Source organism: Catharus ustulatus, chromosome 1 (genome assembly GCF_009819885.2).
Source record: "Catharus ustulatus isolate bCatUst1 chromosome 1, bCatUst1.pri.v2, whole genome shotgun sequence".
Classification (NCBI taxonomy): domain Eukaryota; kingdom Metazoa; phylum Chordata; class Aves; order Passeriformes; family Turdidae; genus Catharus; species Catharus ustulatus.
Genome location: NC_046221.1, coordinates 94,584,451 through 94,609,736, shown reverse-complemented (window position 1 = coordinate 94,609,736; position 25,286 = coordinate 94,584,451). Strand labels below are relative to the sequence as shown.

Genomic DNA, 25,286 nt, shown 5'->3' with positions numbered 1-25,286 from the left:
CTTTCAGTAGCTGTAGAGTGATAAGGTGTCCCCAAGACACCTTTACTCAAGGCTAAACACCGCCAGCTCCCTCAGCTGCTGCCCACGGGCTTGTTCTCCAGACCCCTCCCCAGCAGCAGCGCCGCTCTCAGGGCCGGCTCCAGCCCCTCAGTGCCCTCCGCTCCCTCCCTGAGCGCCGCTCCCCGCGCTGAGCCCGGAGCGCTCCCAGAGGCGGGCCGCGCGCACAGCGCCCCCTAGCGACCGCCCCCCCCCCCCCCCCACCCCGCTGCCGCTCCCTAGCTCGCGCGCCGAGGGCGGGGCCGTTCGGTCCCCGCGGGGCGCGCGCGGCTCCAGGCGCCGGGGGCGGAGGGGGAGAAGGGGCGGGGGCGGAGGGGGGCGGGGCCTCCGCGCCCGCCGGAAGTGACGTCGGCCCGGCGGGGCGGGGTGGGCGGAGCGTGGGGGATGCGCGAGCGGCGGCGGCGGATCCCGAGCGGGGCTGCGGTGGGGGGCGGGGGCGGCCGCCGGAGTCTCCATCGGCACTGTCACCATGCTGAGCCGCAGCTCCTTCACCAGCCTGGTGGTGGGCGTGTTCGCCGTGTACGTGGTGCACACCTGCTGGGTCATGTACGGCATCGTCTACACGCGGCCCTGCCCGGCGGCGGCGGACGGCGCGGCCGGGGGATGCGTCTGGCCCTACTTGGCCCGGAGGCCCAAGCTTCAGGTGAGCGGGGCGGGCACGGCCCTCGGCGCCACCCCTGTCCCTGCCCCCTGTCCGTGCCCTTTGCCCCCGCTGCTGGGCCCTGTCGCTGCTCCCTTCCGGGCGAGCCGCTCTCATGCCCTCTCCAAATGCTGGGCCTTGTGGAGAGCTCCCCTGGGCTGGTGCACGGCTGGGACTGGGGTTCGTGTTTTTTACTGATTTCGTGTATCTGCTGTCACACACGTACTGGTAAGAGCAACGTTGCGGAAGAAATGCTGGGCCTGTTTAGTCTAGAGAAGACTGAGAAAGGGTCTCATTGATTCGTATAAATATCTCACAGGATGGGTGCCAAGGGGATGCTGCCAGACATTTCTAAGTGGTGCCTGGCGACGGGATGAGGAGTAATGGCCATAAACTAAAACACAAGAACTTCCACTTCAATGTGAGGAAGAACTTCATTATGTTGAGGGTTGCAGAGCTGGGACAGGCTGCCCAAGGAGATGGAGTTTCCCTGTCTGCAGACATTCCAAACCCATCTAAATATGTTCCTGTGTTACCTGTTCTAGGTCACCCTGCCTTGGCAGTGGGGTTGGACAAGGTGATCTCCAGAGGTCCTTTCCTGCCCTGACAGAGACCCTTTACTGACTGGGTCTCTGGTTCTGTGAAATGGCTCCACTTCCTTCAGCTTCCAGAACAGGTCATCCCATTAAAATGAATTTAGTGGCTATGTTTCTGTCCCCAAAAGGAGCTGAAAGACTTTTTTTGAGTACACTATTTTCTTTCCTTGTGTGTACAACCTTCCTGCAACTGGAAGAATTAATGAAGCTGAAAGACAGACCTGTACTCTAAAGGTAGTTATGCATGAATTTATTTCCATACTCCTAATTTCTCTGTGCTGTGCTTTGATTTATTTCAGTTAAGCGTGTACACTACCACACGGTCAAGCATTGGTGCTGAGAGTAATATAGATCTCGTTTTGAATGTGGAGGATTTTGATGTTGAGTCCAAATTTGAAAGGTAAGGATCTGGACCAGTGGTATCCAAGGTATCGGAGTTCTTTGTGGAATTCTGAAGTGTGCATCCTGACTGGGAGTTACATGGATGGAAGTGTGCACGGAGCCAAGATAGATTTCACTATTGGCTAGCTTGGATCAGTGTGCTGTTCTCAGCCACACAGGCAAACATTTTGCAGAAGTGTGCCATGCTTATAGTAGTAAAAATTACTTTCCATTGAGCAAATCTAAAGAAAAATGTTCCTGGAAATGCTTGAGATTTGCCTCTAATTACATAGGTAGGATACTGGCTACATGTTTTGTTTTGTTCTTAGTTGCTGTTGCTGCAGACCACACTTGATGCACGTGGGCATCAAACTATGTTCTCCTGTCCTGTGGCTTAGCAACACACTCTTCCGTAACTATTTCTCTGACAAAAATCGCACAAGAAAAGAATCACTTCTTTTCTTATAGTCTACACTTTGGAGATCTTCAGAAGGGATATTGGTGCCAAGATTGTGCCCTTGGAGAATTTTTTTAGTAGAGCACTGCACTCTGCATATGCCTTTGAACAATTAAAATGGCTGGAACTACTTGTTTTGTTCTTCGTATTTGCTGTCTCACTTTTGTTTTGTTTGTTTGTTTAAAATAATTGCCCCATTCTTGACTCAACATAGTCTCCAAGGTTATTTTACTCTCTTCGTTTTCTATGACTAAAGAACTTGTTGGTTACAGTTTAGGTCATACTGAACTTCATCTCTGACAGACCTTGTAAGAATTGTTTTACTGACAGGGTCTGCTAAGCCATTGAAAGTATTCAGAGCAGAATAAGCTGAGCAAGACTGCAGGAATAGAGGTGTCATTATGCAAGGGTGCAAGTAGGATGATTTCTTGGCTAGTTTAAAGGGAGTGACTTCATGGCTTGGGGCTCCAGTTTAGAGTTCTGTGCTTGGCATGCCATAGCTGAGAAGATATTTTATTAATGTAAAGTGCATGGCCAAATGTTGTGATTTTCTTTTTAAACTTTGTATCGTGTGTATGATCTGTGATGCATCTTTAGCACATGAAGGCTGTTTTTTTATAAGTGCTGGCATAATTATGGCTCTGTGACCTATCAGTAGAGGAAAGCAACAAAAGAATTGATGATGCAGTCTTATGTTATCTAGGGCAATGAAGTAGGAAGTGGACAAAGGTTAAACTATGTTAGTATAATAGTGAAACATTGGAAATGCATATATTGTGATATGCACTAGAGTATAAAAAATTATCCTATCCAGCCATGGAACATGTTAGCCAGAAATAATTGTGTTCCAGGCAACCCAAATTTTTAGTAATAGCTAAATATTTCAGCATGTGCTATGTCATCTCATAACATATTTATTTTGTATTTTAGGACAGTGAATGTCTCTGTACCAAAGAAAACCCGAAATAATGGCACATTATATGCATTTGTATTTCTTCATCATGCTGGCATTTTGCCTTGGCATGATGGTAAGCAGGTGCATGTAGTAAGCCCTCTGACCACGTACATGGTCCCCAAACCAGAAGAGATTAATTTGCTCACTGGTGAATCAGCCACACAGGTAGGTGTGTGTTCCACCTATAGAAGAACATCTGCAAAATAAGTAATTTCTTTTAGAGACACTTCTGGTGTTATTATCTGCTGAGCTGGCGCCTTTAAACTAATGATACTAATGATGATACAACAGGAAAAAAAAGTGTAAATCATCTTCTTGATTATCATGCAGACCACTTGGCAGAGCAGAGGCAGAGCTCTTTAAAACACTGGCTAGTTATTAAAACACTTCCCTAGTTAGCAATAATTGCTTCACTTCAAGGATTCAGTGCTTTTGGTAGAAATACTGTATTGCTCAGTTACAGTACGGGGCTGCTTTCTATAGTGAACTGAATTCATGTCAAATAATATGTTTTGCTGTTGTAAAATAACAGAATAAGATATGAAGACAAACAGATGATATTTGGTTGATCATCCACATCCTTTTGCCTGTTTTGAAGTAACATCTGATTACTGTAAAACCCTGACTTCAAAGTGATTTTTTTCTTATTAGTATCCACATTCCTAAGATATGAAGGTTAATTAGGTGAATATTCCTTCTTGATGAACAAGGCTGTGAATAGACACTGATGTTTTTCAGTGTCAGATTGTGGTGAACCTTTAAAATCTGTCATCGTATTTGAGTAAAATACTTGATCTGATCAAAATTGAGGTAAATTTTTTCTTAGCGGGCTTCTGATTTTTGATATAGTTAATGATTCCCTGGATTCTGTGAGCTAGATTATTACCCTCTTCAAAATTTTGAGTTGGTTAGCAGTATGTATTTTTATTCTTGTTTTAGAAGCAAATTGAAGCAGAAAAACAGACCAATGCCCTGGATGAACCTGTCTCTCACTGGAGGTCAAGACTAACCTTAAATGTCATGGTGGAAGATTTTGTGTTTGATGGATCATCCCTCCCCGCTGACGTTCACCGTTACATGAAAATGTAAGTCGATTACTTAATTTTGTCAGATATGTTGTTATAAAATTATGGCACATTTCTTCAAAAATCCTCCCTGACCTTCTTTAGTATTCTATGTTTGAATGGGCACCTAGAGACAAGAACAGATGCTCTTAATGCTTGCATTTTGTTAGTTATGAATTGCTGCTAAGATGTTATTACTAGAAAGCCTTACTGGAGAAACCTGGTTCCTGGGTAGCTCAGAGTTTTCTGTGTGGAGTTACTTTAGTAAGGCAAAGAAGGACTACAAAAACACAGGTAAAATACTACAGCAGACCTCGAATCTATTTGTTTTCCAGCTATCCTTCTGGCCTTCAGAGCAATTGCCATCCCTTTTCCCTTTCCAATTATCCTTCACCTGCAAGTCACAAACTGTACAAACTGAAGTGCTGAGGGGCACAGCTGATGTCCTAGGATATCTTTTTTCCTCCCTTTATGATTTACTTTATTTTACTTTGACAGTGTTTGTTCCTATGTTATGTCATTTTCCTCAAGAAAGTCCTAACAAACAGGGATGGGTTTTAAGACCTCTGGCAGGCAGTAGCTTCTGCTCACAGCTTGCTTCAGTCGCTTCCAGTGTGAAGGGTGTAAGTAGAGTTGTATAGCCTTGTGCTGCTCTATGTTGATGCCTTTCTGTACAAATACCTTCTTAAATCCAGAAGTAGTTGGTTAACCAGCAGACCCCAGAGTTCTGGGATAGCTTTCCAGCCAGAATAGATACACCCATAACATGAAGGGGTTGTTGGACGGGGGTTGATGGACAAGGAAGTTCTTTCTGGTTGATTTGCATCAGTGCTTTTTTGTTATTGCGTTATACAGGAAAATAGAAAAAAAATTTATATTAAATAACCTGCTGCAATTTCACTAACTTCACTAGTAGCTTTAATCATAGTTATTACATAGAAATCTAGATCACTTATGTTAAATAACCAAGCAATATTTTTGACCCTCAATTTAGTACTTTTCTGTGTTACTGTTGGACATTGTGTTTTTAATATTCAGTCTTTCTTAGCATACATAGAGACTCCTTTCTTTTTTCAACAGCTAAAATTCAAATTTCAGGCTTCAAAAATTTCTATGATTTTTACCAAGAACATCAGAGTGTGCATAACTGCCTTTCTAGTGAAGACTTGTAAGAATTTGTCTCTATTAGAGCATTGGGCTAAATACTTTTCTAAGATGCTTACAAAGCAACTGCATGTAGATCATAATTTGCTGAATAACTTCACAGTAACCAATTTGATAGAAGGCTTGAAGGCTAGGAAGTTCTTATTGGACTCAGGCAGGTTGGTGAGGTGGTATAGCAATCCAAAGGAAGCTTCTGGAGATGGCAGATGAGATTTCTCTCTCCTCCCTGCAGTAGTATCTGACCTTCCCATTTGTGCATCAGCCATCACGTTCTTGGTCCCAGAGCATGATTGATGTCCTGCCAGGCACTGACAAGTGGGGGAGATGGTGGAGGGATGTCATGGGTACAATAGGAGGGAGATATTTGAAACAAAGGTTACAAATATATGGCAGTAAACTTCAGCATGTTTCTCTTCCACAGACGTTTAAATTTCCCTTGGTCATGCAAAAGCTTCAGCATCATCACAACCAATTTCATTTGTATTTTTATTTGCTTATTCTATCTTTTCTGCAGAAGAGTGAAAACAAACAAAATTTTTCGATACCCATATCTTACAATGAAAGATTGTTTCTAGGCTATTGGCTAATTTCTTGCTATGTGTTAAAAGAAAATGTGCCTGAGAAGATGGTGGGAAATTTCTACATGGGTAGATCTGAAAGTGATGAATGAGTGCTAATTGAATAAAAGTAGTTTTCTTTTTAGATCGCTACAGTCATAAAATCCATGTTTAAATATCCTAGGGTTCAGTTGGGGAAGACAGTGCATTACCTTCCAATATTATTTATTGATCAGCTAAGCAACAGAGTGAAAGATTTGATGGTGAGTAATAGAATACTTTTAATTACATTTAACAGTTTTAACAGTAATCTTCAATGTTGTTTTAATTAAGATTTTTTCATAGGTTGTTTGCTGTAATGAAAAAAGTAGAAATGAACAAAAGGACTCAATGACCATTTAACTTAATGTAACCTACTGTGGTAACTGCAGAAGCTGGATCTGGATTTTGAGACTTCTTTCTCGCAGAATTATCTGTCAGTCACTGTCTTCTATTCCACCAAAGATGTTTGGATTCCATTGCTTCTGCCTTCTGGGTAGATATGGAGGACATCACTGTAGCACCAGCAGTGACAGGAGCAGTCTCCTCAGTAGTTTGACTTCCTAATATGAAGAACTTGCGTTAGCATCCCAGAGTAGCTTCTCATATCTTCTAGGCATATTGACAATATCCACAGCTGATAGTGGGGCTACGCTTGAGATAAGTCAGTAGCTATTTTCTTTTCTCCTCAAAATTCACTTGTGGTTGAATTTCTTGATGCTGCTCTCTGTCATGTTAGACTAACATGAGCACCCAAAAGTTTAGTGTTACAATACGTCCAATGATTTTGCGCACTCAAATAAATCAGCAAATCAGAACTTTGAAACTTCAGTAATAGAATTACAGAAGGATGAAGCTGGATGAAGCATTGCTAGTCCAATGCTCCTTCTCAGAGTAAGATCATGTGGAGTGAGTTTTTCAAGACCTTTTCCAGTTGAATTTTGGTTATATCCAAGGATGGAGAGGTCACAGCCCCTATGGGCAATCTACTTTAGTATTCAGGCACTCCATCAGTAAAAAATAAATAAACATATATATATATATATATATAATTTTCTGTATTGAGTTTTTTGCCGAACTCTTCTCTTGTAGGAAATCATGCAGTTCTTTGCTACAGGTTACACATGGCAGTCCCATGTATCTAAATCACGTTGATCTTAACAGTTCTTAGTTAAACCTTGCAGTTCTTCTCAGTTGCACTGACTGGATTTTGGTAATTGGAGATACTGAGAACAACAGTCTTGGGGAATGTCTCAAAACTGTTAAATGAGCACATCTGGATTATGCATCTTTCTAGCCTTTGTAGATATAAACTTCCCATAAATCTTCTAAATTATCTCTCCAATTCATTACTTCAGCTTAGGTAAAGGATTTTGTTTAGTGTTCAGGGGAATCTCTACAAATTTGTGTCCCTTCCACCCCAAATTTGTACAGCAAAATAAATTCTGAGCATTTGTTGCAAGTCTTAACAGCAGATTGTTTCGTCCAGTATTTCTTTAGACATACATTTGTAATGTCTTTATTGTTGTCCTTTGTTTTAAGTTTTGTCACAGCTCATCCAGTCCAGTTCAGCACATTCATGTGAGCTTTTAACTGGTCAAGTCATGTACTCTGTTTACAAATAAATTCAACATTCTCATGTTACTGATGACATTGCTGCAGTTGTCATGCATGCCGCAATTAATGCTGTTGTAACTCACTGCCTTAGAAAGTCATTAAAGAACCTGAAAAGTGCTGCAAAGGCTGTTCCACTAAAACCTGCAAGCTTCCCCTTCAGCACTGGCTTATGTGATGTCTCAGTAGTGACTGGCCAAACTGCTCTCAATCCCTGCCGAAAGAGTGGTCTTGTAGCAAGCATTCTCTGAGAGAATGAGGGGTAAGTGAGGAGCAGGAAAGAATGAGAGAAGGTGGTACAGCTTTTGTAAAGCCAGGTTAATATTTGATTGTAAATAGGGGCATAGACAATGTCTGTATTCTATGTCTGACCTAAAATCATGGAGCTGAAGATGCATTTTTCCTGGGCCGCATAGATTGTCAACTGACTCTCATTTTGATCAAGATGTAGGTCTTCTGTGGTGAGTACTGCAGTCTAGAGATTGTGTTCCTCATGTTCTTAAATGTGCTTAAATGCTGGGGTTTTGGGAATTCTATGGAATTTATTAAAGAGATAATTTAAAAATTCATAGCTCTGAACTTGCAGTATTTGCACACTGTTTTGTAGTATTGATTAAGTAGAGTGCAAGAAGTAATGCGTGATGCTCTGATGCCATGCTGCAAGAGTAGGTTGTATTCAGGGATTTGGTCATTGCTAGCTTTCAAAGGCTTAGCAACCATCACACTCACATCAAGGTTGTGGACTTTAAGTTGTTAATTGAGAAAGAATTCATTCTTCTAATCTTACCTTTATTTTAGCTTTTGATGTTGGAGAATTCCCATTTCTATCTTCTATTGTGATCCAGTTTTCTTCCCTACAGTACCCGTAATTCTTCCATAGTAATTCTTTATCTGTGAAGAGTACATTTGCCACATGGCTGCTTACCCAGGCATTTGCAAAATTTTTATTTCTTGTCCATCCTCCACAGATAAAATTTCTTTTCCCTTTCTTCTGTAAATGTTAATGCTGTCTTTGACACACTCAGACTAGTTGAATTACGGGAATTCTTTGAAAAGTAGAGGCAGTCTGGAAGATGTTTATATCGCTTTCAGTAAACAACTGTAGAATCTTGCCAATGTTCTCCACAGTCAGCTGTAACCACACTTGATTTTTTTGTTCCATTCAGTTGACAGATTCCTGACACTGTTCTAGTTTCTCAAGCTTTTCTCTCTGCTGTATTCATAAAACTTTCTCAGCTTCTCTTCCTTTCCCTCATGTGCCTGGGTGTTCTGTCCATCTGAAAAGCTTACGTGATCTTGGGAAGGTGGTGAAATTGAAATTTGTTTGTACTCACTGGAGGAAAGAAGGAATGGGAGAATGAACATAACCCTCAGTTCTTATCTGCGTGATAAGTGGGGAGCCTAAAACCATATTCTACATCACAAGAACCAGAAGAAGCCTGTTCACCTCAGTTAGGTGTCAACTAACTAATTACTGTAGAAACAGTGTGGAGTAGCAGGTCTGAGATGGGAATTATGATTGGGAGTAATTAGGAGCCTGGAGCAGTAAGTCTTGAACTCTTGCAAGGAGTGCCTGCCAGTCTGTCGTCCTGAGCTATCCCTGGAAATGTAAAACACACTGCCTAACTTGTTCTAAGATAGCTGCTGAGTATTCTAACATCTGAGAGGACGAGGCAGTTTTTGTTGTTTTTTTTTAAACCTGTTTGAGAGGTGGACATGGGCAGCTATCATGCAGGAGCTCAGGCAATTTAAGACTTTTATTTCCAGTTTAAGTAACATGTAGATGATACAGTAGGATTAGCAGAGATTTATTTTTTGGGGTGCAGGAAGAAAGTTTTTGTGACACCCCAAACCCCAAAGTTATCTTACTTTACTTTAGCTGTGGTGTTTTCATTAGTCTGAGGTAGGGGCATCGTCTTTCTTCCCCAACCTTTCAATTTCTCTCAAAATCAGCCTCAGTGAAGTACATTTCTGACTGTGGCATTTGGGATACAATTTGTTTGTTGGTTGAGTTTTTGGGGGTTTTTGTATGATATTCTAGTTTAGATAATCTTCGCATATACATTCAGAGAAGAATTGTCAAGAGTTATCTTAAGCACACGTTTCCCACTTTATACTGCCATCTCAGAGGCATTTGTATACAGGAACAGTGAGGTTGCTATAGAAACTTGAACAGATCAAACTCTAATTTAACATTTCCTGGAAAAAATACAAAGACTTCAAGCACGGTGTAGAAGTCTAAGATCTTATTCCCTTTAAAAAACAAACTGAGTTCTTAAAATTGTGTGATCAAATTATAGTATGATACAATCACTTTACTGTAAAAAAATAATGGAAGTAATTGTTGCCATTTTTCTGCCATTAAAATTGAAACATGTCTTTTTGAAATGCAGGTTATAAATCGTTCAACAACAGAGCTACCTCTTACAGTGTCGTATGATAAAATATCTCTTGGGAAACTCAGATTTTGGATCCACATGCAGGATGCTGTGTACTCCCTCCAGCAGTTTGGTATGCTTACCTTTAGTGACTTTAGGCCAAGAAACCACAACTAACCCTTAATTTGTTTCTTTTATGTACATAGATGACACTTTTTTTTTGATAGCTGGTGAAGAGATTTAATGCTACAAATCTTGTGTTGTTTCCCCTTAAAAGATAAAAATACATGTAGGGAACAAGAACACAGAGGTGAATTAACCATATTTAAGGTGAATTTTATTTGGATAGTAGTCTGTAAAAGCATTAGAGCACAAAATCAAGAAGACCATTTTCACCATGGATTTCCCCTATCATCCATGGAGCAGAAAAGTTGGATAAGTGGTACATAGGCTTTGATATAAGGTATACACAGCTGCTCACTGTAGCCATATACCTGCAGTGAAGTACAGACAGGCCATACTAAGTAAAATCCATCTGCTTCTCCTTAGCTCAGGCTAATGTATATTAAAGCTAGAAGTATGTCTGCTAAACATAACTGTCTTGAAAGAGTCAAGTAATTGCTTGCTCAGAGCTTGTGTAGGGCATTTGTCCACCATCACCTCTCCATAATTTTTTGTGAACCTCCTCAGAATTGAAATTTTCATATTCTGTGCCTCAGTTGTCTTGTGATAGACACAGATATCAAGACCTCTCATCCCAAGAATTTCCTCTGCCTGGAAAAAAGGCCCGTGTAAGATGCTGTGTGTTCCCCCTAAGTATGTAGATAGTGAAACATAAAGTCTGAAATTTTCCTAGTGGAGTAATTTCTGGAACAGCTGGATTAGTAGCAAAACTCCAAAATCACTTGACAATGGCCACAGTCTTGCTGTGATGGCAAAGCAAGTTGGTTCTGAGCTCAAGCACTATTGCCATAAATGCAGCATTGTGTATTTTCTGAGAACTTAAAGGCATTACAAAACACATTGTAATTACATAAGTTAAAGTCTAGTAACTGATGAGTTTTGGTTTTGGGCAAGCTAAATAACTTGCCAAATTATGGGTAGATTAGGATTTTTACCAATATAGCTTCCATCATGTTTTGGATTTATGATCCCTTAACAAAACTTGTGCAGGTGACATAAGATCCCTTTCATATTGGACTTGAGAATAACAGCAATGAACTGTCTGGTACTTCTTGCACAGTGACTTGTTCTTTTTTGTAGGGTTTTCTGAAAAGGACGCAGATGAAGTAAAAGGAATTTTTGTTGATACTAACTTGTACTTTCTGGCTTTGACATTCTTCGTAGCAGCATTCCATGTAAGTGGTTTTAGTTTTTAGGAAGTACATAATATGAAAGAAAAAGAAGGGGGTGGTTGGAGGGGGCGGTGTCTGACTTTCAGGTGTTTAATTTATTAAGAATTATTCTTGAAAATATTGATTTCATTAGAGCAGTGGAAGCATTATCTGGTACAAGTCAGCTATATTTCCAATACAGAATTAATATAAAAGCCTTAAATGAGGCAGAAATTTGAGATAATTATGCAGAAATTACCAGTCTTGACTGAAATATGAAACATTACCTTCATTACCACTTTTTTATGTTGTAGTTGAACCAAAGCCCCTAGAATTAATATGCCTGTCAACAGTAGTTTAATTTTTTTTTGACTTCTCACAAGGTTTACCACTGCAGTGGCATAGCTGGGGCAGCTGTACTAGGGTTTGAGTTTCTAACTTCTAATCCCTGGAGAAATTTAGATCAGCCGATGTAAATTGCTTCCAGAAATGTTCCTGTGAAGTGTGGAGTACTCATGGTTATTTTTTGTTGTTGTTTGTCCCTTTCTTAGCATTGGCTTATATCTGAGTCTTGGTTTTAATGAACAACCTTTTTTTTAGACACTGGGAACATTTTTGTTATCTACAATTACACTCAACACAGTTTCCCATGCTCTAGAAGAGATAAGAACTTGCCTGGAACTTGTTTTTTATGCTTACATTGCATAGAGTTAACTTGTTTGGAAACCTTTGACTTCCATGACATATTAATTTAATTTTTTTTCACTCTGTTTATCAGGTTACAAGGTATCTGTAGACTGGGACAAGTTTTTCTGATACTTTTTTCTTTTGTGTATCATTTTCCCAAATAATAATTTTTTAAAAACAAAAAACCAACCCCCTCCCATAAACAAACAAACCCCACAACTGAAAATTTCATCATTAAAATCCACTGATCCAAGAATTTCTGGAATCTGTTCAATATTTTTAGACACTGCAGGCTTAAAGGAAATACCAAAAATTATACTGAATGAAAATACTGAAGAAAATAAAAAGCTTCCTACAAATAAATTGAATTTTAAATGTCCTGAAAGTTTAGGTCAAGTTAGTGACAAAATACAGAAGAAAGCTGGCTTGTTGTATTATAGGATGTTTTTTCCTGAAGTTTTGATATTATCCAAATGTAACTTTACTATCAATCCAATACAGAACATTTTTAGTTTAATTTACTGTGCTTTTTCTTAGTCTCCCAAGGAGGTGTGTGGTTCCTCAGGGTCTTCATTCTTCACCCTCTGTGATGAGTTACCCTATATTGGGTCTCTTGACTTTCTTTACAGGACACTAATTTTGTGCAGCATTGCAATAGTAGTATTTGAAATTCATCCTGTCATTTTTACTCTGCTTTTAGAGCTTGGACTTCTACAAAACTTTTCTTTTTGGCTTTTATTTGTGAGCCTTAATTTTCCTTTCTGAAGCTTCTAAAACAGGGTTTTTTGTAAATACCATGTTGAATGCATTGTTAACATTTTCGGTCTCTAATTAGTGCACGTTTCAAGTAAATGAGTATGTTACTTCCTATTTGCAGCTTCTCTTTGATTTCCTTGCATTTAAAAATGACATTAGTTTTTGGAAGAAAAAGAGGAGCATGATTGGGATGTCCACAAAGCAGGTATGGACTAGAATGCAAAGTCTATGTGCTGTTTTATGGTGTGTGTTTTCAGCCTTGCTCTAAGTTGATGCTTTGTAGGTTTACAGAGACAGCGAAATTAGATGGTTTTTGTATGAAGAAGAGATGGCTAACACTCTAGCTTTGTTAGTTCTGTGCTCAGTTATCACTTGAGTTTAAGCATTTGCGGTCCCCACTGAGGTTTCACTGTCTTGGAATTGGGAATTAGATTAATATTGAGTCAGTTGCCATGTTTTCCTTGCTGAAGGACACAGAAGTACTTTGAGAAAGAATGAAGACCAGAAAAAGTTCTGTGGGTGGATAGAATGTACTTTCATGGGTAATGCTGTTCTGCAAGCCCCTTGTGTTCCTTGTAGATAACTACAGGTTCCAAAATATTTGTGGGTGGAAAGTTCTATATTGTAATGCTCTTGCTTGATTCGGACTTTGATGTAAACAGGGACAATAGGGGAGGAGGAAGAGAGCATGGGAAGGTTAACTTGATTTGTGTGTAGGAACGATGAGACACATCGTGATCTGACATCCTGCCAAGCCTTCCTAGAAACAGGTGAAGGCTTTTCCAACAGGTTTTTTTCCAATTTTGATTATTAAGCAAAATTGTAAACCAGGAGTCACTTGACCTCTGAGACAATCCTTAATTCTATCATATTTACAGATAGATTAAAACAAGTAAGGAATATCAATACCAGGGGGGTAAAAGGCATTTTAATTTATGATGAACAACATCTTTTTATCATGTATCATTTTTATGAGAGTGCATTTTTTTTTAAAGCAGTTGTATTGCTGTTGGCATGTGTATGCCAGAAAGTTCAGAAAAATTTAAAACAGTCCATGGAATTTCAGAAATAAGAGTCATTTGCCAGTTTCAAAACTCAGTGAAGTCAAATTCAAAAGACTTAACATTTACAAACAATAAATGAGTTTCAAATTATCATATATCATATACATATATATATATATAATTAATATATTATCTCACAGCCTTTCAGCTTCCTGGAGACAAGACTCATGAATGTAGTTCCTGATTGTACTCATATGTTGCTGAAATGCTTCAGTAATGAAGTTTTCACTAAATGTTCCAATTTTCTTTCATCTCCTGTGATAAGGATTGCATAAAATGTTCTTGTTTCCTATTGCCCAGAGATCTCTGGCTGTTTCTAGGACTACTAGATATATCAAGATGTACACAGAAGAAATTTATGCTTAAATTGTGTAAGACAGAATTGCACTAAATAGGCCATCAGTCTCCTGTCATCTCAGCTGTTCATTTAAATATTAATAAGCCTTCCATTTTCATTCTTTCTGTCTAGTGCTTTGGCGGTGCTTTAGTACTGTGGTAATATTTCTTTTCCTTTTGGATGAACAAACAAGTTTATTGGTACTGATCCCAGCAGGCATTGGTGCAGTGATTGAGGTGAGTTCTTAAAGCTGTAGCATGAGATACCAGTATTAGCAGCAACATCCATAGTTTACAGTAGAAAAAGAATGCTAAACTAGTTACTGGAAGCTGTAGCTTGCATGTCCTTGGCTTTCAGTGATAGAGGAGATTGTCCCCCTTGGTCAAATAACTAACCTGAAAGTATCAGTTTTTTGTGGGATGGTCCAGCTGATAGTGTATAAACCAAACACAGAATGATGCTGAGGTTCCACCTGTCACATCACCCAGTAGGCCTCACTCCTGGCCAGGCAAATATAACCATGTCAAGAAGCCTGCATGGAAGCATTGTCAAAGAGCAGGCTGTGTGCCCACAGCCAGTGCCAGGACTGAGGTGATTGGGGAAGGAGGAAAATGAGAAGACTGCTACCTGTGTGCATGATTCCGAAAGTCTGCATCTAGTCAGTAGGTTGTAAGTTGCACAGATATTTCAAAGTGACAGCAGTCATATGGACAATACATCTCAGAGGAATTTGTCTGTTGGGAAGAACTTGTTCACAACTTGGACCTGTTTCTCGTGCAGTACTAGTAGTGACATTGATTCTGTAAGAAATAATTTTCTCACTTGTATCAAGATAACAGTAAAGGATCGTCTTTACCCTATTCTCGTTTTTTGGGTTTGGAATATGTGATGGGTGACAAGAGAATATTGGTGTATCTAAAGTTAAAAAAATGAACCTTGTCCACAAAAAGCTTCAGGGAGTGTAGCTCTCCAGGGGAGCTGCATTGCCTAAACTGTCAAATCTGTACAGCACTATGGATACATGAATAAATTTTCAGGTGAACTGAAACTTCGGGTTTACATTAGGGTCAGGCTGTTAGAGATGTACAGTAAGTAACCAAACAATTCAGCAGATTCACTGATTTTTTTGCTTGTAGTCCAGTACTGAAATGTAATGACCATGTGAGTGCAACTTAATCACTGTTAGTTCTGAGGCACCTTCATGAAAAGCACATGAAAACTTGCTTGGCTTGTCACTATTGGAATTTTCTAAATGCCTGGCCTGGGGTGTTTGTTGATATTAACCCCACTTAGGCACTGCAATTCAGATATCCTGAAACAACTACTTTAATTCACTTAAACTACATCATCTAATAAAGAGACTTGATAGTGCAGGCTCACAACATTGTACTTGTTTGATGACGTGGCATTTGGTTTGTGTAGACACAAGCAATGTGTGCTGCAATCTGACTGCTATTGCTTTATGCAGTGGGTAATTAAAATAGATATTCTGGAATCTTGATTCTAATTATCTGAATCCTTTATAAGATGTTCCTTTTCATAATAATCTTCTATGTGCATGTTTTGTTTTTGCTAATCACAGCTCTGGAAGGTGAAGAAGGCTTTGAAAATGACAATCAGGTGGCAAGGTTTGAGACCCAGATTTCAGGTACAGTAGATACTGCCCTGCTAATGATCACACTCTTGCATCATCCATCTGCTTCCAGGTTACTGTGCAACTTGACTCCTAGTGAAGTGAATATTTTTTTTTAAATTATAAAAGTTTCATGTGTATAGCTCCTTGAATGGCTTAATCCAGTAGGAAGATGAGCATTTTCAAACCTGTTTCTTTCTTTGAGTTCTTTGGAAGAAGCAGCTATTTGTATGTATTTATGGTGCAGGAAATGTCAGAACTCTGTCAGTCCTGCTAAATCTTTATAGGTGGGACTGTGCTGCTGCCACTGTGTTGGAAAGGCACTCTTAAGTGACATCATGTTTTGAAATAAAGAAACTGGCTTTTTCATTAACCTGTAGGTGTAACTTCTCCATTGTGGAACTAACAGGAGATGTGACATGTTCAAGGGGCAGTACACTCTTAAATGATTCTTCTGAGTAAAATGAAGTGCTGAGACTGCAGACCATGCGGTGGCAAAGTGCAGTCGACACTGAAAGTTCATCTTGTTGGTAGAAAAAACAGTTGTCTAATATTCAGCATTTCTTCAAAAAGTGCTGGCATGTTGTGCTGCTTGAAGTCTCTTGTGTTTGGAGTGACTGGTGGCTCTGCTTGTTCCTGTGTCAGTAATCAAGGATCTGTGTTTACACAGGTAGAATTTCCGGACATGTATAGATAATCCATAACTGACCTCTTCATGGTTGTTGGTTTTCATAAATGCTTCCGTATCTGACTAATTTTTGACTACTTAACTTTGCCTTTGGTTTGCAAATTCTGCTGTCTCAACAGCATTTTTCTAAGCAAAGAAGTCCTGGAAGTTTGGTATAAAATATGATGTTAAAGGTTAATCTTTTTACCTACCCTGTATTCAGTAGGCTGCACAGGACAAATATATGACTCTCCTGTACAGAAGCTTTTAAAAGCTTTGTTACCTGCTTAATGTAGGGAGTTGGACAGCAAATGCCTTTCCCCCTACGTTCTGATGTAACTGTAGTTTTCATGTGTCTTGCAGTTTGGTGCATACAATGACTCTGAAAAGAAAACTGAGGAATATGATGCCCAGGTAAGAGGGAATCCTATGACTTCCGATCTACAAAGTCTGTCTGTCATCTGTTGATTGACCTGTTTTGCTCTTTTTTTCTACAAGTGTTTTTCCACATCCTCACGGTTCTCAAGTGGATCATCATTGTGTAGATGATCAGATAGTGAAGATTGATTCTAATAATTTATGAAAGGAAACAGTGAAATAGTTCTTTTGGTTGTTGAATCTGGTTGAGGCATTGCTCTGAGAAGCAGAATGGCAAGTGACTTACATGAAGAGAGATCTGAAACAGTTACCACTCGCAATTTAAAAGCTCATATTTATACTTGTTATTTGTACTTGTTTTTACTGAAGGAAGTTCACGTGGTTCCTGGTTTCTGAAAGGACTTGAGCATAGGTTGACAACATTGGTGTTAAGTAGGGAGCTACATTTAGACACTGATCTTTGTGCTCTCTCTTGGTGCCTACACTCTAAGATGATTGCTTGTCTGAACTGGGCTTTGAAATTTTCACCATCACCACTAGAAGTGGAAACATAATGGAAATTATAGCAGACATTTGGGAATAGATAAAGATTTTCAGGAAAAAATTATGTGTCTGTCTGCTATTTAATGCTATGAAAAATATTTCATATAGAATGTAAACTAACAAAGTATTTTCCTTGTCTATTAGGCTATGAAATACTTGTCATATTTGCTCTATCCACTGTGTATTGGAGGGGCAGGTTACTCCTTGCTGAATGTCAAATACAAGAGGTACTGTAACTCTGTAAATGATCTTATATGGAATTGAAACATTCCCCATTTTTTCTACATGGTTATGGAAATTGGTTGTTAGTTTGATGCGTAAGCCAGGAACTGGAAACTTCCTTGTCCTGTCTATGTAAAGCTGAAGAATCTAGATGGTTTTTAAAATCCTGTAAGCAACAAGCTGTTGTATTTCACAAGTAACCTGATGCTACTTTAGCATAGAATTCATAGCTTGCATACATGTCAATCAGAAGAGGAGGAAGAAAGCTACCATTGTTGTTCAGACGACCAGGTGGTGATAGTAGGGGTGAAAGGAATTCCGTGGTTGAACCTGTGCAATAGCAGAGAGGAGCAAAAACCTTCACAAAATTATTTGCTTTGAACAAGAGGCTTCTCTGTTCCTAAATAAAATAGCTAGGTTGGCAAGCAAGCAAAAGCGTTTTTGAGAAAGGGCTCTTTATTCCTGTAGAGCCATGAACTTCCTGCAGCATAGTAATACTTCAGCAAGAGCTGGACTCAATATTTCGTGAACAGATGAAAGTCTTGTTGCCTTTCACTCAAAATAGCTGGTTCATTCTGTGTTGGAGAGATGCAAGCAAGTGTGCAGCCATGAGACTTTGTTGTAGGAAAAACCTCCAAACACAAGCATGGTAATTGCCTTGTAGGCATTTTTTATAGTCCTTAAGCCCAGGTGGGATGGGAGAAAACAAGCAGTAGTAGTTTTTCCTAGTGTTTTAGGCTGTTGCTGCATGCATGAGCTATAACACTTATTCTAGAAATGGGGGCAATTTCTGGGCTATTAGAAAAGCAGTTTTTTCAAAATGTTTTTGTCAAATATGCAGCATTTTAAAATTCTGCTTTTCTAACAAAATTCTTGAATTTTGTATTAGTATTGTTTAGTATCCCAAAGTACTATATTTCAGGTATTTTATGAGCTGCTGCTTAAGGAAGTGAAAACAATTCATATAATAGAATTCTTGCCATTGTTAAATGTGCAATGAAATGTGACAGAACAAGTAATCTTAGCTGTGGAATATCCCTTAATCTTGGAGACATTTTTTGTTCATTCTTTAAATGCTTGTGGATTACTGAAATGCTGCTACAACTGTAATGCTTCTATAAATGTGTCAGTAACATAGCAGTGCAAGTTTAATTTTAAATGATGTAACCAGAGCATGACAGTTATTAGCTGTTCTCAGGATTGCAAGCAGAAATAAGCAATTCGATCATTGTCTATAGCACTACAGTTATTTTGTTAAGATTATACTCCATTGAAGATCTGAGAAGGTTATTAAATATAAGGAGGGAAAAATGTAGATTCCTTGTATTTACTTTTTTTTTTTAAGTACCTACTGTTGTGGTTTGCACTGAATGGTGCTTGTTTGAAATTTGATAAGTCCTTACTGTGCTGTATTAAGTGATTCTTTAATATTTAGAATACAGTGTTACCTTTGCAGGCCTTAATACAGTCAGGATTCAGTGCACAATATTACACACACAGGGCACATATCTTGTGTCTGTTATCTGATTGTCAGCACAGAAGTCTTAAAATGGTCTGTAAAAGTAGAAAAACAGGTGATAAACCTCTCAAAACTTCTTGTATGGACTAATAAGCATTGTTTGCTTAAACTTACCTTCTCTGGAGCCCTTCCTAATACAAGGAATATGTGAGGATTTAGTTCTTGCATGGAATAATTTGTAACATAGCCATTTCTTGGAGCAGTCGGTGTACAGTGATGTGTAGCATGTGTTATAAATTTGGCTGAAGAAAAATGTAACTGTACTCTCTTCTTTATTTGTAGCTGGTACTCCTGGTTGATAAACAGTTTTGTCAATGGTGAGTCCCTTCTGTTCTTTTTTCTATTCATATTTCTTCAAATGAATGCCAGGACTCACAAGTAGAATATTAACTGCTGTCATTTGGATCGGTGTAATACAGAGCTATAACTTATTATTAAATAATCACAGTGATTGAAAAAGGGAGAAGAATCAACCCAAAGTTAACAAAAGAATTATATGCATCTTCACTCTTTAGAAAAAATGAGTGCAAATTACTAATTATGAAAGTACAATTGTATGATGAGCATCTGTGCATTTGTTTGTTTTCCGTATTTCATCTTCAGGAGTGTATGCTTTTGGATTCCTGTTTATGCTGCCCCAGCTATTTGTGAACTACAAGGTAAGATTGAAAAGTGATGAAACTCTACTTTTCTAGTCTCTTCTTGCAGATTTTATTACAATTTGATATTTTTTATTTTTAGATGAAATCTGTTGCACACTTGCCATGGAAGGCGTTCACATACAAAGTAAGTAAAGCTCTAATTTAAAGTTGGGTGCAGTCATTTTGAAAATTATTTTCTGTAAGAAACAGCCTAAGAATAATTAGCTTAAGGATGGTACTTTTTTTTATTTTAAGAACTAAACTTGTTTGCAACTGTCCTTAAAAAAAAACCCCACACACTGATTTTAATTTTTCATAATGACTTCCATATGATGAGAATAGAATACTTACATCCTAGTTTTTATAATACTGCTTTTTGTACTGTCTTGCATGAATGCAGATGTTGGTCCTGCAGATAAATCTATCAGTCTCAGTTAAATGCATTATTTTAAGAAGATGTCAGTGAATCACTGACAAGGGATAGTTGTCAAGAAACAGTTTAGGAATGCTAAAAGACCTTATTTTGGCAGGCTTCAGGAACTACCAGAGGCTGAAGTAATGTACACAATTCTGTGCCAGGGTGGTAATTGTGAGCTTCTGGGCAAATGTGAGTGGAACTGTTCCATGGGGGAAGAGAGGTTCCACTGTGGTGTCCCCACTGCCTGGGTTGCCCTGGTAGGAAATAATGCAGTGCTGCAGCCAAGATCAATAACAGACCTTGGAGGGGAAAGTGAGTTTATTTAAAAACAGCTCACTGACCCTTTGATAGCTGTATATCTACAAGCACCCACTTGTGTGTCCAAGATTTGTATGTATTCAAACACTGACATGATAGACCCAAGTATCCCAGTCAGGATTCTGTGCACTGATGTGGAATAACAAGGGACACCCCTGCTGGGTTCTGTATCTCCTATGTTCTCTCTCAATTAGCAACTACATGCTAGTTTTATTCTTGTACCCCTAAAGAGCTGATGGTGTTCTGACTATCATTTCCCACCAATCCCAGCCATTAGGATTTGTGTACTGTGCTTTGTTTTCCTGATCTTCGTGCCTGAGAAACCCTGGGTGGATGTGCTAGGATCAAGACCCTGGTGCCATCACCATGTACCCTTTTACTTGTGCTTCCACTCATAAATGCTTTCACTTTTCCTTTGTGCTGATACATTACAGTTCTCTTTAAAAGGAACAGCATTAAAAACTGCTCAAGAAATGGTGTCCAATTCTGAACAGAAGATTTGTGACAAAAGAACTAAAACGTATACATCTAAAGAGACCTTGAAGGCTTTTCCATTTCTATGAGCCTATAGCAATGGTCCAACTTCCTGCTGCCTTACTGTTTTTAAGGAAACAGAGTACATCTAGGAAAACAGTTTGAAATGTAGCTGATAGCAGAATAGCAAACAAGTGGTGTTTGATGTGGAAATAGAGACAAAAGTAACAATAAACACAGTATTTCAGGCATATACTAAGCAAATCAGCATGTTTCTCAAGAGGAGGGAGCAAAAGGTGTATCAGTGAAGTAATTTCACAATTTTACTTCACCAAAGAAAATAACTGAGCAGAGATATTAGCAGTTAAATAAACAACAGAAGGAGGTTATTCAAGCAAATAACCTTTAAATCAGTACAACCTTGCTGAACAGCCTTTTCTTATTTATGGTTCCTGTTTAGATGCCATAGGCTACCCACAACAAAGGTTTGTGTGTGTGGAGAAAGAAGTCTATTTTTGTTTTCAATTATGTTTAATTTAGAGAGGTTTGGAGGGAGTATTTTACTTTTTCAAATGGATATTTAAAGTTACTTGTTCTCTTCTTCACTTGAAGTCAAAAGAGTCTGAGGGCTCACCTCTGATCATGTTTTAGAGAGCTTTGTTGGGTTTTTACCTTAATTTGAACTCTGACTTTCCACTTTCTGTGTGTTTTATGTTTTTGCCCTTCATCGTTAATAGAGAGTACCTTCAAGTGAGGTAATAATCTCAAAAAATTATCTAGTCTGAACACTATTGGATGAGCTGCCTGGGTTCATTCACTTGCAGTGGCTTATGAAGACTGCCTATGTGCCTGAAGGATGGAGCATTTAGCTTTTTCTTTCCATTCTCATCGTAGGCTCACTCATTTGGGTGTTGACTTGGAAAAGCTGTCTTTTCCAGCTTGCCACAGTTTTTATTTTTGGTGCATGACAAATCTTTGCACAAGCTTGAGAAGTGCCAGCCATATTCCTCTCCTGTCCAACACCCCCATTTTCTGCTGGTATTTTCTTCCATCATATAAACAAACATTGGCTCATTTGATAGAGTGAGTTTTGTGCTTACACCACTTGCCCCCTTCTTATGGTATGGATTAGCATACAACTTGCAAAACTGAAAGGAGCCATCTTACTGATTCAGTCTGTTAACCATCAGTGAATATTCTTTGCTAGTTTTAGCAAAACTAGATGTTTTTAATGAGTTAGGACAGTTTATTGTAACATGAGTACTAGAGCTGGTGCACTGTAAGAGTTGATGTGTGCAGCCTCCCTGTTAGACAAGAGCCAGATCCAGAGGACTTTGCTTTTGGTTAAATTATCTTCCATTATTGCTGCAGAAATAGAGCTTATAGTATGCTAGTTGATTGGAAATGGTGTAGAAAATTAGCCATCCCTTGTTCAAAACATGGTTACTTCCATGAAAGCACTGAAAATAGTTTGAGGTCTTTCCAGGCTATCAAGTTAATCCTCTTAAGAGCAATAAATTAACAGATTTTTGCACAAATTTCTACAGAAAACGAAAGTGAAGACATGACATTTGTAAATCTTGTCATTTGAGTAATGAATGAACAAAAAGTCTGAGGGTTTTTCCAGTTTCCTTTGAAGTTTTCTCTGAAATTGAGTCTGTGTTTTTCCCCTCCCATGACAATACTCTCACTTACCCGAAACATCCTACTTCCTTTTTGCTTGTAACTTGTGGTCTATAGTAGACAGTATGGTCTTCATTAAAAGAAGGCATTTTAAAGTTTGTATTAATTAGTTTTGCAGCATAATCTTTAAGTGTTGTTATAAATATGGAGGAAGTCTGTGTTCCCACAGAAAAACACAGGAAGCTTCTGACTGTGTATAACTGACGACTTCCTTCTTCACAGCCAACTAACTTATACTTCTCTTTTATTTGCAGGCGTTCAACACCTTCATTGATGATATATTTGCTTTTATCATCACTATGCCAACATCTCATAGACTGGCATGCTTTAGAGATGATGTTGTGTTCCTGGTCTATCTCTACCAAAGATGGTACAACTTCCTTTAATATTTGTTACAGTTTTTACAATGCTATAGATGGTCGCAGTCTTGTTGCTGTAAAGAACTATAGATGGGGATAGACTTGGAGCAGAAGTTTAATACTATAATAATCTGTAGTATAGTATAGTATGATCTTGATAATGTTAGTTATGTATATGCCTAGTGAAAAGAATGGTGAGCAAGGCACCCTGCAAAGGAGATCTCAATACTAATAGAAGAAACAAAGACATTTTCCCATAACTGACAGTAATCCTGGACATGATACAGAGTAGTCAAAAAATTCCTCTTCTCACAGTACTCAGAATTTTTGTCAGTTGCCCCTTTTCCCTCCCCACAACATCCTTCTTTTCACCAAATTTGGAAGTTGCAAACTTCCCCCATCCCCCAAAAAACAAACAAACAAATAAAAAACAAAAAAAAAAAAAAAAAGGAAAGAAAAACCAGGCAAAACCCACAAAAACAAAACAACCCACTCCCCCCCACAAATCAAATGTGAGACATAAATATCTGAAGTAAGGGGAAGGAGATAAATTCCTAGCTTGTATTTAGAAACCCGCTTAGGCGTTCTGGGCTTCTAACCCTTGCTGAGGGCCACATCTTCATGTGCTCAGTCTGAGGCATCTTCTCCAAGGTACTCTGCAAGGCAATAGCAAAGGGTGTTGTCTAATGAGGGACTGCTCTGCTCTGCTTTTCTATTTATCTAGTTTGCAAAAACAAATTATCAGGCTCTCTTGTAAATTGAGTACCTGTTGAATTTTGGATTCTTTAAGTATCAAAAATCAGATGGGGAAGAAAGCTGTAAGCACTATTTATGAAATACTGTTCATACTGAAGTTACAGAAAGTGTATTCTTGTTCCCAAGAATAAACATTTTTGTTTATTGTTATTTTTGTAGAAATTAAGCAGTCAGCATCTTCTAATAGGGGATGGGCACTGGTTTCAAGTTTGAGAGGTATCCTGGCTTGCTTGAGAAAAGACTCCAGACAAGTTTTAGGGAGCTAATACATCTCTTAAGAGGTTCTGTTATGACACAAGTGGTTGAGTCATATTGTGAAGAAGCTGATATGTCTGTACAAATTTTTAAAGATGCTAGGTTTTGCCACAAATGGGAATAGAGAACACGATGACAAAGAAATTTACTTTTAAAATTAAGCATCACAGAAACTACTTAATTCCTTCAGATAGGAGACTGTAATGTAACTAAAGATTTGGGTTTTTTCTCTCAGGCTTTATCCTGTGGATAAGAGCAGAGTAAATGAGTATGGAGAATCTTACGAAGAAAAGTCAAAAAAAAAAGCTCATAGAGAATAACTAAGAACTGAAGAAGATTCTGACCCCTGGACTCTTACTTGGCTTTGTGTATTACCTGGTCTTAAGGAAGGAAAAACTTATTTAATAAGAGTATTTTTAAAGCTTATGATGGAACTACATGGACAATACATCTTCTATATTGCCAAAATCTAGTTTTGATACCCTCCTCTTTCAAGACCCTCTTCTGTCCTCACAAGGTCTACAGTCTGCCAGATGACATTATATAAACTTCCTGCATTTCAGCTTCTCTTCAGTGAAAACCTAAGCATCCTGACCATTGTAATTAAGATTCAAATCTCTGTTTTTAACAAGCTCACGAACTGAAACTGTGGTGCCTGTGCCAGTAGGCTATGAAAACTGAAAAAACAAGACACTGTGTTACAGCAGAATCAAGGATTATTGCCAAACTGGGGGCTGTCAAAAATAAAAGGCATAATTTTGGATTATATTCTACTTACAAATCATTCTCATTTCATAATGGAGGTAATGGAAATACTAGAAATCATTAATTCCTAGCTAAAAAAAATATATTGTCGGAAATACAGGATAAGGTAGATGGTGCTGTTAAACTTCAAATCCTGCAATTTCTTGGCCCACAATATGGCAGAGGGTTTCAGTTTTCTTAAGATGAATGAAGGTGTGAAAAAGCTGTAACATGACTTCTTTCAATATGTATGCAAGTTTATAGAAATCCTTCCGCACTGTTGACAAACCTGATTTCTTGGCATAGCAGGTAATCATGTAATGCAAATCATTGCTATGTGATGGGGAAGTCTCTTAATGCTTCTTAAATTTTTATTATTTGGTACCACAGTGACCTATTAGGCCAATTCTGTCGTGTTTCAAAGGGAACAATTCCTCAGTCTTTTCCCCCTCCCACCCTGCCCCATTCTATTTTTTAGATGAAACACACATTATTCAAATGGAATTATTTTGCTCAAGTACAGGTTCAACAAACTACACAGATACAGAGGGGGAAAATAGCCTGGTAAAGAACAATTCATACCTTTCATGCAATTT

At 38.7% G+C, this 25,286-nt stretch overlaps 1 protein-coding gene across 1 annotated transcript; it reads left to right on the top strand.

The window, feature by feature from the left end:
- Positions 1-426: 426 nt before the first annotated feature.
- On the top strand, positions 427-24,570 carry LOC117001643 (cleft lip and palate transmembrane protein 1-like protein). Its single transcript, XM_033070103.1, has 17 exons — positions 427-700; positions 1,593-1,693; positions 3,062-3,251; positions 4,029-4,171; positions 6,056-6,134; positions 9,918-10,035; positions 11,166-11,260; positions 12,801-12,903; positions 14,213-14,316; positions 15,663-15,728; positions 16,744-16,794; positions 17,446-17,528; positions 19,325-19,359; positions 19,646-19,701; positions 19,784-19,828; positions 22,831-22,946; positions 24,182-24,570. Exons 1-17 carry the CDS (start codon positions 527-529, stop codon positions 24,264-24,266), a joined length of 1,644 nt encoding a protein of 547 aa, XP_032925994.1. The 5' UTR covers positions 427-526; the 3' UTR covers positions 24,267-24,570.
- The last annotated feature ends 716 nt before the right edge of the window (positions 24,571-25,286 follow it).